Consider the following 16,124-nt stretch of genomic DNA (forward strand, 5'->3'; position numbering starts at 1 on the left):
AAACACAGGACTAAAAGCACATTAAAATTCAGGGTACACTAAAAGTAAGGGTGGCTATGGCTGTTAATTTAATCTCCTCCTGAAGAGGGATGAGAAGGCCATGGAGAAAATAAAAGAACACCTTCTAGCTAGTGGCAGGCTGACTGCTAGCTGTCTACGTGGTTTTATAAACATTATCTCCTCTGGCCTTCTGTAAGGCAGGTGCTATTATCTCATTTCACAGGTGAGAAGAGAATCTGAGACTCAGCAAGGGGAAGTGAATTGCTCAGGGTTGTAGGAGTTGACTGAATACCATAGGGTCAGTACCTGGGAAGAGTATGATCAGAGCACTCCATAGGAAGGTGCTCCATGAAGGCCCTCCTCACCTCCATGTAGAGGGAAAAAGTACCAGAAGAAGAGCAAGAGGAGACTTGAACCCTGTCATTTGTGCTGGAGGAAAAAAACCCATGAGACAGGGCACAGCTCATCAAGAGAGCCCTTTTAGTAGGCTTGTTTGCCTCCCAAAATAGCCCTGCTGAAATAAGACTCATTGCTCTAATGGGGGAAGGCTGGTGTCCCCAAGCGCCAAGTCAGGGGGCATGGTGTCTCCAAGGCCGCCTGGAGTTGTAGATGCTGTCTGGAACCCTACAGAGCTCTTGCAGCCTCAGCTGCCTCACCACTGAGCTCCCCATTTGGCTGCACCAGGAAGAACTTCACCTGGTTTTCCTTCAGTTTCTTCTGCAGCTGAAGGGCCAGTGCCTGCTCATCCTCAATCTTACTGTTCTGCTGATTAATGTCAAACTCCTTCCTGGAGGAGAAGGGAGGGGTGACAGGTGGTCTTCCGTCCTCTGTGCCCATTCTCTTCTCTTGCCTGGCATGCTAGGACAAGTCCCCTCCCCACTGGTGCAGAGGGTGAATGAGGGAGGGCTGTTTGACTTCCTCATTCACACTGTGCCCGGGACAGTCATGGCCAGTGGAGTTGTGGCATCCTGTGCTCTAACCCTCAGGCCAGACATTTCCATTTGCCCCTCTGGGACACCCCAGGCCCCTACTTCTTGAGTTTTTCTTCAAGCTGCTGCTTGTCATTCTCCAGGTCCATGATGCTTTCCTGGGTCAGCTTCAGGTCACCCTCCAGCTTCCGCTTTGCTCGCTCCAGGTCCATACGAACCTTCTTCTCCTGCTCCAGGGATCCCTCCAGCTGGTGGAGAGAAGAAAATAAACAAGGTATAGAAAACATGAGATCCATGGTACATGCTCTTCTGCTCTCTTCTAAAGTCAAAGTCCAGCGGGATTGGAGGTCAAACTAGCAGAGAAATCCCTGCAAGCACAAAAAATTCTGAGTCCTAGTCTAGTGAGGAATTGCAGAGGGCAAAGAGGCTTCAGAGGTCATAGAGGTTAGCTCTAAGTACCAGGAACTCCTTGGCCATTGATGTTGCCTGCAAAATCCTGACCTGAGAGAGACAGAGCATGGCTCTTACTACTCACATCATCCACCTGCTGCTCCAGTTTGACCTTAGACTTAGTCAGTGTGTTGGCCTTGTCCTCCTCAGCCTGAAGGTCATCTAGGGCTTGCTGGTGGGCCTCCTGCAGAGCCTTCTTTTCCTTGGTCAGCTTGGCGATGATTTCATCTAGTCCAGCCATCTCCTCTGTCAGGTTCTTCACCTGCCGACCAAGAACCCCATCCCATTCAGGGTCAGAGGTCACCAGCCTGGAGATGTCTATGGGGATGTCCAATGCCAAGGACCAGGACCACCTTGTGGTTTGGGAATCCTGAGGAGACCTGGGCTGGAGCCAGAAGGAGCTGCCCTCACCTTGTTCTCTGTTGCATGCTTCTCCTTCTCCACCTTGGCCAGTGTCAGCTCCAGGTCATCAATGTCCTTCTTGAGCTCAGAGCACTCATCTTCCAGCTTGCGCTTCTTGGCAGTGAGCTCTGCATTCATCTCCTCCTCGTCCTCCAGCCTCTCTGTCATCTCCTTCACCTTGGCCTCCAGCTGGATCTTGTTCTTGATCAGCTGGTCACAGCGCTCCTCTGCATCATTGAGGTTATCTTGTTCCTGGGAGATGAGGAAGGAGAGCAGAACTGGTGATTAAAGATAGAAGAGACACAGGACCTTAGTCCCTGGGGATGAGATGGGCTATAATCCAGGGGAGTAAAGGGGGAGGCATGAAGAGATAATTGCGTGGCTTTACCGCCTGCACTTGGAGCTGGAGGTCATTCTTCTCCTGCAGCAGGGACACCATCTTCTCCTCTAGCTCCTTGCGGCGAGCCTCTGACTTCTCCAGCGCCTCTTTGATGCGCCCAAACTCCTCCTTCATGGTGGCCATCTCCTTCTCTGTCTCTGCGCTCTTCAGCAGTGGCTTGATCTTGAAGTAGAGCTTCATCCAGGGCCAGTTCTTGACCCCCATGAAGGCCCGAATGTTCCACTGGATTACCAATAGGGCATCCCTGGGAAGGAAACATGGAGGTAGGAAAGAGCATTCAGAAAGAGCACTTCCCAAACATGGGACCGACTGCAGTTGGCTCCCAGCCCATCTAAGCAAGTTCGCAGGCACCAGAGGGCTGGAGCCCTGTCTTGCGCCTTGATATACACCCCCACTCCAACATTACCTCACTGATCATGGAGCTACTCAATAAATATTTATTAATTGAACAATTCAACCAGAGGACAGTTTATATCTTCCCTGCTGGGGCACTAGTAGTAATGAAAGCTACGCCACTCAGAATGTCTACTAAGTTCAGTGTTTTTAATCCCATAAGAACTGCAAATATGTTAAAACTTGTATTTCACAGGTAAGAATATCTATAGCATATATGTAAATTATGAAGCATGAAATAAAATCACGAACCATGAACCTATCAACTGTTCAAACAACAACTAGAGCCATTATCAGTGTTGATTCAACCTGTGTGCTTCTCTCCATCCTCTTTCCTGGTCCCCCCACCAGAAGTAGCCACTATCCTGAATCTTGTGTTTTTTATTTCCTTACTTTCTCAAAACATACTTTAACTCAATGCGTATGTGTCTTTAAACAATATGTCACTGTTTTTTGTTATCTCTGAGTTTTATAAAAATTGCATTACACTGTATGTATCCTTCTGTGACTTGCTTTTGTTCACTCAACAGTATGCTTTTGAGGCTCATACACATTGTACCATGTAGTTGTAAGTCCCTCCTTTCATTGCTTTATAATATTCCACTGAACAACTATTCTACTATTTACCCATTCTCCCGGGGATGAAAATTGGAGTTGTTTCCAAATCTTTGCTGCTCGTCAATGATGCTATATTCTTTTTTTTGTCTCATGTTGTACATGTGCAGGAGTTTCTGTGGGAATGCACTTAGAAGTGGAATTGGAAGGTATGCAATAGTCCATCTTTTTTTTCTTTTTAAGTGATGCTATGCCCAACACAGCACTCAAACTCACAACCCCGAGATCAAGAGCCGCATGCTCTACCAACTGAGCCAGCCATGTGTCCCTACAATTGTCCATCTTTATATTTGTTTATTTTAATATTTTTAAACGTTTATTTATTTATTTTGAGAGAGACAGAGAGAGTGTGAGCAGGGGGTGGGGGAGAAGGGCAGAGAGAGAGGGAGAATCCCAGGCAGACTCTGCGTGGTCAGCGCAGAGCATGACGTGGGGCTTGAACCCATGAAACTGAGATCATAACCTGAGCTGAAACCAACAGGCAGACACTTAACCAACTGAGCCACCCAGGTGCCCCACAATAGTCCATCTTTTTTTTTTTTTTAACATTTATTTATTTTTGAGACAGAGAGAGACAGAGCATGAACAGGGGAGGGTCAGAGAGAGGGAGACACAGAATCTGAAGTAGGCTCCAGGCTCTGAGCTGTCAGCACAGAGCCCGACGTGGGGCTCGAACTCACGGACAGCGAGATCATGACCTGAGCCGAAGTCAGCCACTTAACCGACTGAGCCACCCAGGCGCCCCATACAATAGTCCATCTTTAAGAGATAATACATTGTTTTTTCAGGGAGGTTGCACTAATTTACAGACTTCTTGATTTTTGTCAATCTAGTGTTTTTAAATGGTATCTCATTGAAGCTTAATTTGCATTTGCTTATGAAGAATTTTCTTTTTTTCTTTTTCAAAGAATTCAAAATGAGACCCAGAGTGGTAAAGTCACTTGCTCAAGCCAGCTAGTGAATGGTGAAGCCAGAATTTGAACTCAAGTCATTGACCCACACCAGTTAGCACTGCTTGTTTGCCTCTTATATCTCTGGGAGAGCATTTCCCTTTCCTTCACCTCACCTGCGTTCCACGATCTTCTTGAACTCAATGCGCATGAGCTGGCCCCGGGCTTGTGCTTGGATACGGGTGATGATGCGGCTCAGCCTCTCATCCCGCATCTCCTCCAGCAGACCCAGCAGACCCGCCTTGAAGAACACCTGTGGGCAAGAGAGCCACAGCCTTAGAGAAGGGTAGCTAGGGTGGAGGAAGTGGGTGGGAGGTGCTGACTGAGCTCCTAGGGGATCCATCACCCATATATCCTAGACCTCAGAGTGAAATATGAAAAAGAAGACAGAAAGGAAGCCTGGGTTCCAGCCCTTGGGTTGATTCAGGAAGCCAAGATTCAGAGGCCTGCCTTCTAAACTCCTAGCTACTCTGCTTAACATGGCTGGGCGTCCTGCAACTCCACGCTGTGGGGCTTTAGACCCACCTTGGTGTGGCCGAACTTGTACTGGTTGTGGTCAATGTCCAGGGAACCCAGCAGCTTCTCTGCCCCTTTCCTGCTGTCAATGAATTGGCCCTCAGGGATGGCCGTTGGGTTCAGGATGCGATACCTGGAGAGGGAGGTGCCCCAAGTCACCCACGTTCTGTGCTGACCTGCTCTGCCCACAGCATTCAGGGCCACCTGTGGACTCCCCTCCCCACCAGGTCTTCCCAGTTGCCCCCTGTTTCCTCAGCTCCAGGGCACCCTGTATCCACCTCTGCCGGAAATCTCCATAGAGGATGCGGTTGGGGAAGCCCTTCCTGCAGATGCGGATGCCCTCCAGTACACCGTTACAGCGCAGCTGGTGCATGACCAGGGGGTTGTCCATCACCCCTGCAGCAGGAAAAGAGGAGAAAGGGTCAACCTCAAGGCAAGTGGATGCCAAGTACCCTCTCTAGATTAGACCCTTACACATCACTCACCCGGAGCCTTCCTTTCATTGGGGATGATGCAGCGCACAAAGTGAGGGTGGGTGGTCCTCAGGTTGGTCATAAGCTTATTCAGATTCTCCTGGGGGTGGATGAGAGTGGGGACTCAGAAGCCACAAGAACCCCATCTTTTTGGTCCCTGAGCCCCTGACAGCCTGTCTCCAGAACTCTCCAAGGGACGAGAGTTGACATATAATTTATGATGTGAATTCAGGCTTGTGTACAACTCCCATGCCCAAAATGACCACATAACTCTAACTTCTTTCATTCCCAAACTCAGAGTATCAGGTTAGGGTGACAGCCAAAGGGCTGGGCCTGCCCACCATGGGCCTCTTGGCATCTCTGTGTCCTTCTTACCCGGTGGAGGGCTGACACTGTCTGAAAGGATGAGCCTTTTTTCTTCCCTCCTTTGCCTTTACTGCTGTCCCCTAATAACAAGAAAAGAGATGAGAAGCCAGAGCCTGAAAGTGGAGGAACCCTTTGGCAGGGGCAGGGTTCTGCCCCTCACTAGCCATGTGACTTCACAAAGTGATTTTCCATGTCTTAGGTTTTCCAGGAGGAGAATGGTAACTGCCTCTAAAAGATGTGATGAAGATTAGATAAATTTGCTTGCTACATGGTATATGCTGAAATAATACCAGTGCTTTTCTCCCACCTTCTAACTCCGCCCTTCATGCTTACATCTTTCCATGGTCTACCTTCCTTCTCATAGTTCATCCTCCTCATTCCAATCCACACCCTCTCTTTTTCTTCTCTGAATGGGACACTCACTTGTTCTACCAGATGTTCAGTGATCCTCCTACAGGCATGACTATGCTGGGCCTGGTGCAGTGATGCATGACACCCTCACTGACCTCCAGTTGTTCACAGTCTTGAGGAGACACACGACATGTACACCAATATCCATAGCACAAAGTGGAAAATGGCACTTTCAGAGATCAGGTACAGATGGATGCCTGTGGTATCTCCTGACCCCCATCCTGTGACTGGAAAGCAGGCTCCCTTCTGCCTCTATGGTCACATGGTTTGAAGCAGTGAGACCCTGGCCCCTCACAACTTAAGAATTGCTCTGGCCCAATACAGGGGCTGCCCTCTTACCAACATCAGCAGAAGCATATGAGGAGAAGAGTGTGGCCATGAGCTTGAGGGAGGACTTCTGGTACAAGCCCACCACTGTCTCATTGAGTGGGTCTTTGTTCTTCTCCAGCCAGCCCAGGATGTTGTAGTCCACGGTGCCAGCATAGTGGATCAGGGAGAAGTGAGCTTCCTGCTTCCCCTTGACATTGCGTGGCTTCTGGAAATTGTTGGACTTGCCCAGGTGGTTGTCATACAGCTTGGCCTTGAAGGTCATGTCAGTGGCCTTGGGGAACATGCACTCCTCCTCCAGGATAGACATGATGCCCATGGGCTGAGAGCAAGGGGAGGAAGCAGAGAGAGCATAATTGCATGCACTCCCAGGATTCCAGAGTCCCACACCCTACCAGAGGAAAGACTACAGCCCAGTATAGCGGGCAGGCTACAGAAACTCTGTGCTAGCACCTTCTGTCACAGTATAGGAACCTAATATTCTTGGAATCAACCTAAATCCAATTCTATTGTGGCCTACATAACCTCTTTTTGCCCCAGTGGACCTAACAAAGAGCCCTGTGCTCCCAATTGTCCTGCAAGGTCCCAAGGCCTTGCAGCAAGTCCCTTCTTCTTGTAAGACTCCTTGCCCCAGGGCAAGGAGTATGTATGTGTCAGAGGTGCCAGACTAAGGGACAGACCAGAACCCTGTCTATATGATGGGTAACAGTTCTTCAACGGATTGTTAGAGGGATCCAGGTTCTGTACAACAACCTGCTCTTCAGAAAGGATGGTAATTCTTGACTTTTCTTGGGGCAGGAATTGTAATGAGAATTTGATTAAACTAAAGATGTCTCCCTGGAAAAAGGCATGTTCATTCTCTCTCTCTCTCTCTCTCTCTCTCTCTCTTTCTCTTTCCCATATAATTTCAGGCAATTCTGAGGCTTCTGGAAGAGCAGCACCCTGGATAACCACCCAAAGCTTCTGGTAAGCTTGCATTTTCTGAAAGGCAATGGCTGGCTGGGTGAGGGTAGTTATTCCAAGCTCTGGTCTGTATCAACAAAGTGCAAAGGCACACTGAGAACAAGCCAGCACTGGGAGCCTCACACCTCACATCCTTGTCTCTTCTGAGTCTATAGACAAGAGGGGCTGAAACAGGCTTATTCTCTGCTATCAGGAAGAGGAGGGAAAACCAAATGTCTCCAGTTTCAGCCTAGGATCTTTCCATGAATGATGCTTCTCATGGAAGTCAGAGGGACCAAGAGTCCTCTCCTCACTAAATCTCCTTCTTAGGACTCTGGGAGGTGACCACCGCGCAGGACAAGTTCTTAGGTCCTGGGGAGAGAAGAAAAGGGCTCATCCTCTGTATGCTCATGACTTTACAGTGGGTAGAAGCTGGGTCTGAGAGAGGCTTGGGATTCTGGGGACTCCAGTATCCTGGTTATAGAAGGGGCAGTACTGCCACTCTGTCTGGGATGACAGGGGAAGGTGACACACACAGGTGGCAAGATGGAGGCAGCACCTTCTCGATGAGGTCGATGCAGGCTTGCAGGTCCATGCCAAAGTCGATGAACTCCCACTCGATGCCTTCCTTCTTGTACTCCTCCTGCTCCAGCACGAACATGTGGTGGTTGAAGAACTGCTGCAGCTTCTCGTTGGTGAAGTTGATGCACAGCTGCTCAAAGCTGTTGAACTGCGGGGGGCAGGGGTGGAGCGGGTCAGGCAGGCAGGGGTCTGAGAGGACAGTGGGGTCAGCCCAGGCATGTGCCCCAGCCCAGTTAGGAGTGTGGCCGGACCCCTCCTCTGTCAGGCCAGGGAGAGGGAGCCCCCACTGGAAGACAGGATGATGTGTTTATCACCGCTGAGCCCCACCGCCTTTCCCACTCCTGGCCATGATGGTCACAGATGCGAATGAGTGAGTTACTGTTCCCCCCACACCCAGGCTCCCCCAACTCACATCGAAGATCTCGAAGCCGGCGATGTCCAGGACCCCTATGAAGTATTGGCGTGGCTGCTTGGTCTCCAGGGTGGCATTGATCCGTGTCACCATCCAGTTGAACATCTTCTCGTACACTGCCTTGGCCAGCGCCCCAATGGAATAGTACACCTGCTGGACGCTCTGCCCCTTGGTGACGTACTCATTGCCCACTTTCACCCGAGGGTGGCACAGCCCCTTGAGCAGGTCAGCTGAGTTCAGCCCCATGAGGTAGGCAGACTTGTCGGCATCTGGTGGGGAAGGAAATAACTAAGCAAGCACTTTCCACAGACCTCCTTTGCCTGCTCCAGAGCTTTTCTGAAGCATTGAGTCTGACCCCTGTCACTAAAGAATTGCAAATCCAGGCCTGGAAGGGCACAAGTCTTGCCAGGGGCACCCAGCCCAGGCCTCTCCATCTGTCCAGAACTTCCCACCACCCAGCAATTCCTCTTGCCTCTGTCTTTGCAACTACTGGGCGTCCCTGGGCAAGGCCCTTCACCAGCACAGCTGTGAGCTCATCCTTGCCCTCACTGTCCCTTCATGTCTCCAGGGCAGACACTGTGGTTGACAGAAGAGACATGTGCTGCTCCCTGCCTCCTTTCTTCCATCCCAGGATCTGGCCCAGGATTGGGCCCATTCTACTCTTAATCCATGTGGGGTTTTTCGGGTTTGTTTTTGTTTTTGTTTTGTTTTGTTTTTAATATGTATGTATGTATGTATGTATGTATGTATGTATGTATGTATGTATTTTTGAGAGGGGGTGTGAGTGAGCGATAGGCAGAGAGAGAGGGAGAGAGAGAGAATCCTGAGAGGGGCAGAGAGAGGGGAGGGAGGAGAGAGAGAATCCCACGAAGGCTCTGCACTGTCAGCATGGAACATGAAGTACCTTGAGCTGGAGCTCACCCCATGCAAGACTCAAACTCACAAACCGTGAGATCATGATCTGAGCCAAAGTCAGATGCCTAATCAACTGAGCCACCCAGGTGCCCCAATCCATGTGTTGACCAACTTGACAAGCTGGGAAATCAAGGTTTCTAACAACGTGTTACATCCCCCCCCCCCCAACATACAATCTCTGTTTAGAGGAAATTTATTTGATTTAATTTCAAGAATTTTATGGTAGCTTGTAACATGCTGTCATGAAACCCAGGCTTGGCATTTTGATATGGATAGACACAGATAAGTGGTCCTTGAAGATAGGCTAAGAGGAACGTTCTTAGGCATTTGTCTAGCCCTATACACCTCATATCTCCTTCTCCATGAAATGTTACCATAGTCCCGGAGTGAGCTAGGAGGGACTGTTGTTCCATTTCACTAAGGAGGAAACTGAGGTCCAGTGAAATGTGTGACATGTCGATGTCAAGCTGTATTTTGACCCCTGGCCTTTGCCTCCCAAACAGGACATGGCACAGAGTCCGAACAGGGCTCACCCAAGGATTGGGGACCCTTTGCATACATACCGCATTAGTGATCAGGATGCACAGAGTTCAGAGTCTGCTTTCCTGAGCTTGGGTGAGTCTTCAGCCCAGGAGGAAGCATCCCCAACTCATAGTTGGGATTGAAGAGTTGGCAAGATTGTGGGGGACCTCCCTGTCTGCCCACCTCCCCCATGTCCCCGCCCCTCCCTGGCTCTCACCCCATCCATCTACCCTACAAGCCTCAGGTCCCTAGGGAGCAGGCCTGTCTGGGGAGAGTGGGTGGCCTCTGGCTAGGCTCTAACAAGGAGAAAGCCTGTTGGTAGGGGTGGATGGGGTGAGGGTGAGGGCAGAGCCTCCTTCTGGGAAAAGGTGCTGCCCTCTAACCATGTACTTCTCATACTTCTGGTTTCCTTTAACTTTCTCTATTTTATGGTCCTAATAGTCTTAATAAATTAGGTTGTCAGCTCTTGAAGAATTTTTGAAAGATACCACTTTTGGATGCAGCTTGGGAGACCCTGCTCCCAGTGGACTATCTCCTCATGACAAGTGAATGCCCAGCACCTCAGGCCTTTACAGCACCTGCCTTCCCTGCCCTACCTTCAGTGCCATCTGGCTCGGCCTGCTCCTCCCGCTGCTTCTGCTTGAACTTCATGTTGCCGTAGTGCATGATGGCACCTGTAAGCTTGTAGGCGCCGGCTTTCTCCTCAGGAGTGAAGCCCAACACATCAAAGGCACTCTGGGAAAGAGCAAGAGAGGCAAAGAGGGTGGTTGGATTGGGTGGTACAGGAGCCCTCAGGAGCTTTCACGCTGCCTCCTTACTCACATCCGTGGCCACGAGCTCCTCGGAGTCATCGATGGAGGCCACGGACACCTCTCCCTGAGACACGAAGGCGTAGTCGTAGGGGTTGTTGGTGACCAGCAGCATATCTGTCCAGGCAAGGAGCAGGGCAGGGGACAAGGGGACAGAAGAGGATAGAGACAGACAGAGAGGGTTTGGGAGAGGGACACCGTGGGGGTGGGGCAGGGATGATAGAGGAGAGGACCGGGAGCAGGGAGAGAGGAGGAGAGTCAGCAAGGACCATGCAGAGAATCAAAAAGACATGAAAAGTTAGACAGGAGACCCAGGGAGGGAGGACAGTGGGAGAATGATACCTGGGAGTAGGGCAGGCACAAAGAGGAGAAGGAAGAAACCGACCAGGAGGAGAGGAAGAAACATGACAAAGAAAAAGTAGGAAAGGAAGCAAGAGGAGACTCAGGCAGGTCTGAGATGGGGGAGGAAGAGAAAGCCACTGAGCAGACCAAAGGAGGAGGGAGGTGAGCAGGAGCAAGTGAGGAGAAGGAGGGTACCTGCCCTGTAGGGGAGGGCAGTGTGGGCATTGAGGCATCAGGTGGGCTCACCCAGCAACTCTGGCTTCTTGTTGGACAGGATCTGGTAGAAGATGTGGTAGTTTCTCTCAGCCTTCAGCTGGAAGATCACCCGAGACTTCTCCAGGAGATCTGAAGTGCGGAGACGGGGGGAAGGCAGGTAAGAACAGAAAGAGTCAATCCAACAAAATGATGGAGATTAGGGAAGAAAGGCTCTTATAACAAAATGGAGAAAGCAGGGGAAGAGGCAAGGAGATGCAGAGGGAATGTTAAGATAGGGTCGCCCAGCTAGCTGGGAAAGAAGGCAGAGATAGAGGACACAGAGAGGTGGGCAGGGCTCCCTGTCATACTCACAGGTCTCTATGTCTGCAGAAGCCAACTTTCCAGTGGCTCCAAAGTGGATCCTGATGAATTTCCCCTGGGGGCGGATGGGACAAACAGTGAGGGAACTGACCAGAAGGGACAGAATGGAGATCTTGGACCTCAACACAACCCAAAAAGCCCTGAATAGTTCTGGAAATGTTAATGACTTATTTGGTGTCCCAATTTACTATCAGGAAAACAGAGAAAAGGATGCCTATTCCCCTATTACCAAATATCTCTGAGCAGAAACAACAACATGGGAATGAAGGTAAATATTACTACCTTTGTTTCTTTTTTTAAAAATATTTATTTTTGAGGGAGATGGGGGAGGGGCAAAAGAGGGGGAACAGAAGATCCCAAGTGGGCTCTGTGCTCACAGCAGAGAGCCCAATGTGGGGCTCAAACTCATGAACCTTGAGATCATGATCTGAGCCAAAGTCGTACACTCAACTGACTGAGCCACCCAGGTGCCCCACTACCTCTGTTTAGAGGTAGGGAGTTTAGATAAGGAGCTGGGACTTAAGCATGGAGACTTTCTGGGTAGGTGGAAAACTCAGAAATCAGCTCCAGCACCTATGCTCTCTTCCCCCTTCCCATGTGGAAAAGCTTTGTAAACAGTCATTAGGAAAATCTAGAATGTGACAAAAATCAGCTCCATTACTTGGCTATGAAACAGCCATGGTGACTCTGGGTCTCTTTTCTTGAGTTCTCAGAGCTCAGGGAGGCAGACTGAGTGGGGAGGGTTTGGGATGTGTGTGTGTGTGTGTGTGTGTACATGCACACACACACACACACACACACACACACACACACACACTTGCTGGTAACCAAAAGCCAAACACAGGATGATCAATTGGGTATAGTGACTGTTAGGAAAACAGTGCCCCCCTTTTCTTGTCAAGGCCAGATGAGGCCAGTTGGCAGTCATCAAGGGCACTCACGAATCGGGAGGAGTTGTCATTCCGAACCGTCTTGGCATTGCCAAAGGCCTCCAGGGCGGGGTTGGCCTGGATGATCTGGTCTTCCAGGGTGCCCTGCAAAAGCAGCAAAACCTCGAGGGTTTATCTTCTGTCCACCTCCAGCAGTGGAGAGGGCAGGAGGCTGCTCTGGTCCCGGGAAATGGAGGTGGGCCTGTGCCTCCAAAGGGCCATATTTGGACGTCAGAGTGTGTGTCTCCTGCCAGGAAGGTCTTGAGCATTGGGCTTAGTGGTGCTGTCCCCACTGTTCCCCAGGGCAAGGCTGGGGGTCCCCTGGGTCAGCCTGCCCACAGGCCTCCTCTGCTGAGCCTGTGGCCCACTCCATACCTTGTTGGCATTGGCATTGTCCTTCTTGCCACGGTCACCTATGGCCGCAATGCTGGCAAAGTACTGGATGACACGTTTTGTGTTCACAGTCTTCCCTGCACCGGATTCTCCACTGGAGGCAACAGGGACCCATCAGAACCCAAGATCCCCTCTGTGCTCCATTCAGAGTTCAGCACTGCACCCTCCTCCCTCAGAATCCCGGCCATCTAACCTCCTCCACTGGGGTCTTGCAGAGTTTGCATATCATTGTAGGTCACTCCGGCACCCCTCTGAAAACCCAGCTCCCCACACTCCTGACAGTCACAGCCTTGAAACTTTCCTCCCCTCTGTACCCCCAGGAATCAGCCTGGATCCTCCCCAAGTCCCTGTGTGGGTAGATGGCATTTGCTCACGTGATGAGGATGGACTGGTTCTCCCTATCTGGAAGAGGAAAGAAGAGAGGCAACAGAGTCAGGTCCATGGGGTACAGGGCTGAGGGGGCACAGGTCAGGGCTGCTAGACTCACCTGTCAGCATGTACTGGTAGGCATTGTCAGAGATGGAGAAGATGTGGGGTGGTGCCTCACTCCTCTTCTTGCCCCGGTAGGCAGCCACCACCTCCGCATTGTACACAGGCAGCCACTTGTAGGGATTGACGGTGACACAGAAGAGGCCAGAGTAGGTCTGGAGTAGGAGAGAGGGCAGACATGAGGGGCTAAAGTGGTAAGCCTGGGGCAGATGGTGACAGGCAGGGGAGTCTCTTGCTTATCCCAGCTGGCTCCTCTCTTCCTGCAGCTACCAGGGGTAGGAAGGGGGCAAAGGGGAGCTGGGCCCCATGGGCGAGTTCTGACCCCTATCCTTGAGAGAGTTGCCCTGGCCTCCTTTGGCCTCTATCCAAGGCTGGCATCCTGTCATGTATACTCACGTAGATCATCCAGGCTGCATAGCGCTCCTTGAGATTGAAGAGCACAGCGGGCTCGTGCAGGAAGGTCAGCATGGCCATGTCCTCGATCTTGTCAAACTTGGGTGGGTTCTGCTGCAACACCTGGTCCTCCTTCACGGTCACCGTCTGGGGAAGGTGCATGGACAGGGATGACCACACTCCTACCAGAACCCTTGCTATTGTGTACTCGCCAGCCTCACCCACTTACCTCCTCCCAGGACACGGGCCACAACCTGGCCTCGATCTCCCAGCTCTTCTCTGACCAGTGCCCACAGCTCCCCCACAACTTTTTCCCCACATAAATTACTGCTCACTCTCCCTCCCATCCTAGGTACTGTCCTAGAGTCCCTGTGTCTTGCCAGGACCCCAGAGCTTGTGCCCTTGAGCAGCACTTTTCCATCCCTGCTTCAACCGTCTAGGGGCAAACTTGGCGGGGCTGGCAGCTCTCCTGTCTGTGCACACACCTTACCTGACTCCTGGGGGCAGTGCTTGAGGGTGTCATTGCTCAGGGTCAACCTTGCCCTGCTGGAAAACATCTCACCCACCTTTCCTACACCTCCCTGCTCTGCATTGGTCACTATCAGTGTGGTTTGATTGGCACCAGTTTGCATGCCCTAATGTCATTAGATCCCACAGGTAGGCATTCTAGCATTGTTTTCTTTCTTTCTTTCTTTTTTTTTTTTTACAGTGGAGGAAGCTGTGAATAGAATAATTAAATGGTTTACTGGCAGGGTGGATAGCCAGTGGCAAGGCTGGGATCAGAGTCAAAGCTCCCAGCAGGCTGTGGGCTGTCATAGCACACCTTGTTGGGACACAACATTCAGTCACCATGTCTCAAGGCAAATGGTTCTGAGCTGCTGCTAGTGACCAGTGGCGATTCTCATGGCTGGCCTGAGGAAGCAGGGACTGTGGACATCTGAGTGCTAGTCCCCAGCTCTGGGACTGAGCGTTCAGCTCAAGAGTTCCTGCTTTTTTGATGAACCACGGGAATCTACTCCCAAAACCAAGAGCACACCGTACACACTGTATGTTAGCCAATTTGACAATAAATTATATTGATCTATCAATAAACATTAAAAAAAAAGAGTTCCCACTTTTTGTGTTCCTCTGGGCCTAAGACTTTGCTCTTGGTTTGGGTGAGGTTGTGGTTTGGGGGAGTTGGTCCATGGAGGAAACTGAGGCACAGAGGGGAGGGATACACATTCAAGAGTGAGCTTTACTTGATGCTGTGTCTGTGTCTTCTTTATCTACAGGACCCCTCTGAGGCCAAAACCAGTGGAGGTCCCCCCATCCCCGCCCCAGCATCCTCTCTGGCAAAGGATGTGCATCCCTGGGATGGTGCCCTGTTACATACATCTGCTCAGGTCCATCTGAGAAAGGTCAGAGTTCTCACTCAAATGTTGGGCTCCTCGGGGGGGGGGGGCGTGTCCTACACCCTTGCTGGCTTTGGGTCTCCTACAGAGCCCCTCAGCTCCCATTGCAAGTGGCCCCACTCTTTATACACCCCCCACCAAACCTTCTCTCCCTTTCCCTGGTGCTCTGCCCCACACACCTTGCCATTTTCTGTCTCAGCAGTGACCTTGCCCCCTTCCCGGGACAGGATCTTGGCCTTCACAAACTCCTCCTTGTCGTCGGGCACAAAGCACTCAGTACGGATATCGAAGGGCCGGGTCTGGGCCTCCAGACGCTCCTTCTCCGATTTGCGGAGGTACTGGGCTGCTGCCCCAAAATCAGCCATCTGGGCATCAGTCATTTTGGCGCTCCTTTGTGCCTGAGACCAGAAGACCCAAGCCTCAGTGAGTGGCACTGCCCTCCACACCCTCACTCCCTGCCACACTTCCTTATCACCTGGGTCCTATTGCTCTCCCCCACCGCTGAGAAGATCCTCGCCTGGGTCCCTTGCCCTGTGACATGATGCTGGAGGAGAATCTCTAAGGAGTTTGCTAAGGGGAGGTGCTGAGCTGCTTGGAGAAAGGACGGGGGCCCTGGTCCAGCAACCTGGCTCCCAAGAGATAATTGGGAGGCTCTCACCTAGTTATCTCTTCACAGAGAATCCTGAAGACTCTGAACCATGTGTGGAGCCACAGAGGCACAGCCAGGCAGAGGGAAGACCAGACAAAGAGAGTGAAAAATAATGGAGGCACGTCAACAGGAGGAAGTGAGCCAGGAGGCTCGATCCAAAGAGCCAAAGAGCAGGACAGACAGAAGTGGGGAGTTAGGGAGATAGAAGAGGCAGCTAGAAGAGGCAGCGAGGCAGGAAAGAAAGGACACAGTGTTAGTGAAAGGGCCAGGGGTGGAGGATGAATCAGACTTGGAAACAAAGAGAGATAAGGAGATGAGAACACACAGACAGGAAGAAAAGACAAAGGGGACAGACAAAGAAGGACCATAGTGACAAGTATTGACAAAGAGGAAGGACAAAATAAAAGCCATCCAAGGAGAGATCAGGATGAAGACAGAGCATGGAGAATATGGAAAGTAGATAACAGAAGCAGGGAAAGAAATGCAGGTCAGAGGGGAAAAGAGGTTTTGGGCTTTTCCCTTGGAACCTCCCCTCAGTCCGTGGG

The 16,124-nt window shown here is 51.1% G+C and overlaps 1 protein-coding gene and 1 long non-coding RNA gene across 2 annotated transcripts in view; one reads left to right on the plus strand and one right to left on the minus strand.

Annotated features, from left to right (window-relative positions):
* MYH6 (myosin heavy chain 6) overlaps window positions 1-15,325 on the minus strand; it is a 26,108-nt gene extending 10,783 nt beyond the window's left edge. The window contains exons 1-23 of the mRNA XM_045450438.1: window positions 15,110-15,325; window positions 13,540-13,683; window positions 13,142-13,298; window positions 13,029-13,056; window positions 12,637-12,748; window positions 12,274-12,366; window positions 11,324-11,387; window positions 11,003-11,101; window positions 10,428-10,531; window positions 10,202-10,340; window positions 8,169-8,437; window positions 7,734-7,904; window positions 6,245-6,554; window positions 5,504-5,574; window positions 5,141-5,228; window positions 4,934-5,051; window positions 4,665-4,788; window positions 4,256-4,392; window positions 2,170-2,425; window positions 1,791-2,033; window positions 1,465-1,641; window positions 1,032-1,177; window positions 697-787 (exon numbers count right to left, since the gene is read on the minus strand). Of these exons, the coding sequence (XP_045306394.1) occupies window positions 697-787; window positions 1,032-1,177; window positions 1,465-1,641; window positions 1,791-2,033; window positions 2,170-2,425; window positions 4,256-4,392; window positions 4,665-4,788; window positions 4,934-5,051; window positions 5,141-5,228; window positions 5,504-5,574; window positions 6,245-6,554; window positions 7,734-7,904; window positions 8,169-8,437; window positions 10,202-10,340; window positions 10,428-10,531; window positions 11,003-11,101; window positions 11,324-11,387; window positions 12,274-12,366; window positions 12,637-12,748; window positions 13,029-13,056; window positions 13,142-13,298; window positions 13,540-13,683; window positions 15,110-15,310 (3,342 nt within the window). The 5' untranslated portion in view covers window positions 15,311-15,325. The remainder of the gene's footprint in view (window positions 1-696; window positions 788-1,031; window positions 1,178-1,464; window positions 1,642-1,790; window positions 2,034-2,169; window positions 2,426-4,255; window positions 4,393-4,664; window positions 4,789-4,933; window positions 5,052-5,140; window positions 5,229-5,503; window positions 5,575-6,244; window positions 6,555-7,733; window positions 7,905-8,168; window positions 8,438-10,201; window positions 10,341-10,427; window positions 10,532-11,002; window positions 11,102-11,323; window positions 11,388-12,273; window positions 12,367-12,636; window positions 12,749-13,028; window positions 13,057-13,141; window positions 13,299-13,539; window positions 13,684-15,109) is intronic.
* The window catches only part of LOC123583411, a 9,544-nt gene continuing 4,510 nt past the window's right edge, over window positions 11,091-16,124 (plus strand). The window contains exons 1-5 of the long non-coding RNA XR_006704848.1: window positions 11,091-11,129; window positions 11,527-11,600; window positions 12,726-12,884; window positions 12,975-13,090; window positions 14,811-14,936. This is a non-coding gene — a long non-coding RNA (uncharacterized LOC123583411). The remainder of the gene's footprint in view (window positions 11,130-11,526; window positions 11,601-12,725; window positions 12,885-12,974; window positions 13,091-14,810; window positions 14,937-16,124) is intronic.

Source organism: Leopardus geoffroyi, chromosome B3 (genome assembly GCF_018350155.1).
Source record: "Leopardus geoffroyi isolate Oge1 chromosome B3, O.geoffroyi_Oge1_pat1.0, whole genome shotgun sequence".
Taxonomy (NCBI): domain Eukaryota; kingdom Metazoa; phylum Chordata; class Mammalia; order Carnivora; family Felidae; genus Leopardus; species Leopardus geoffroyi.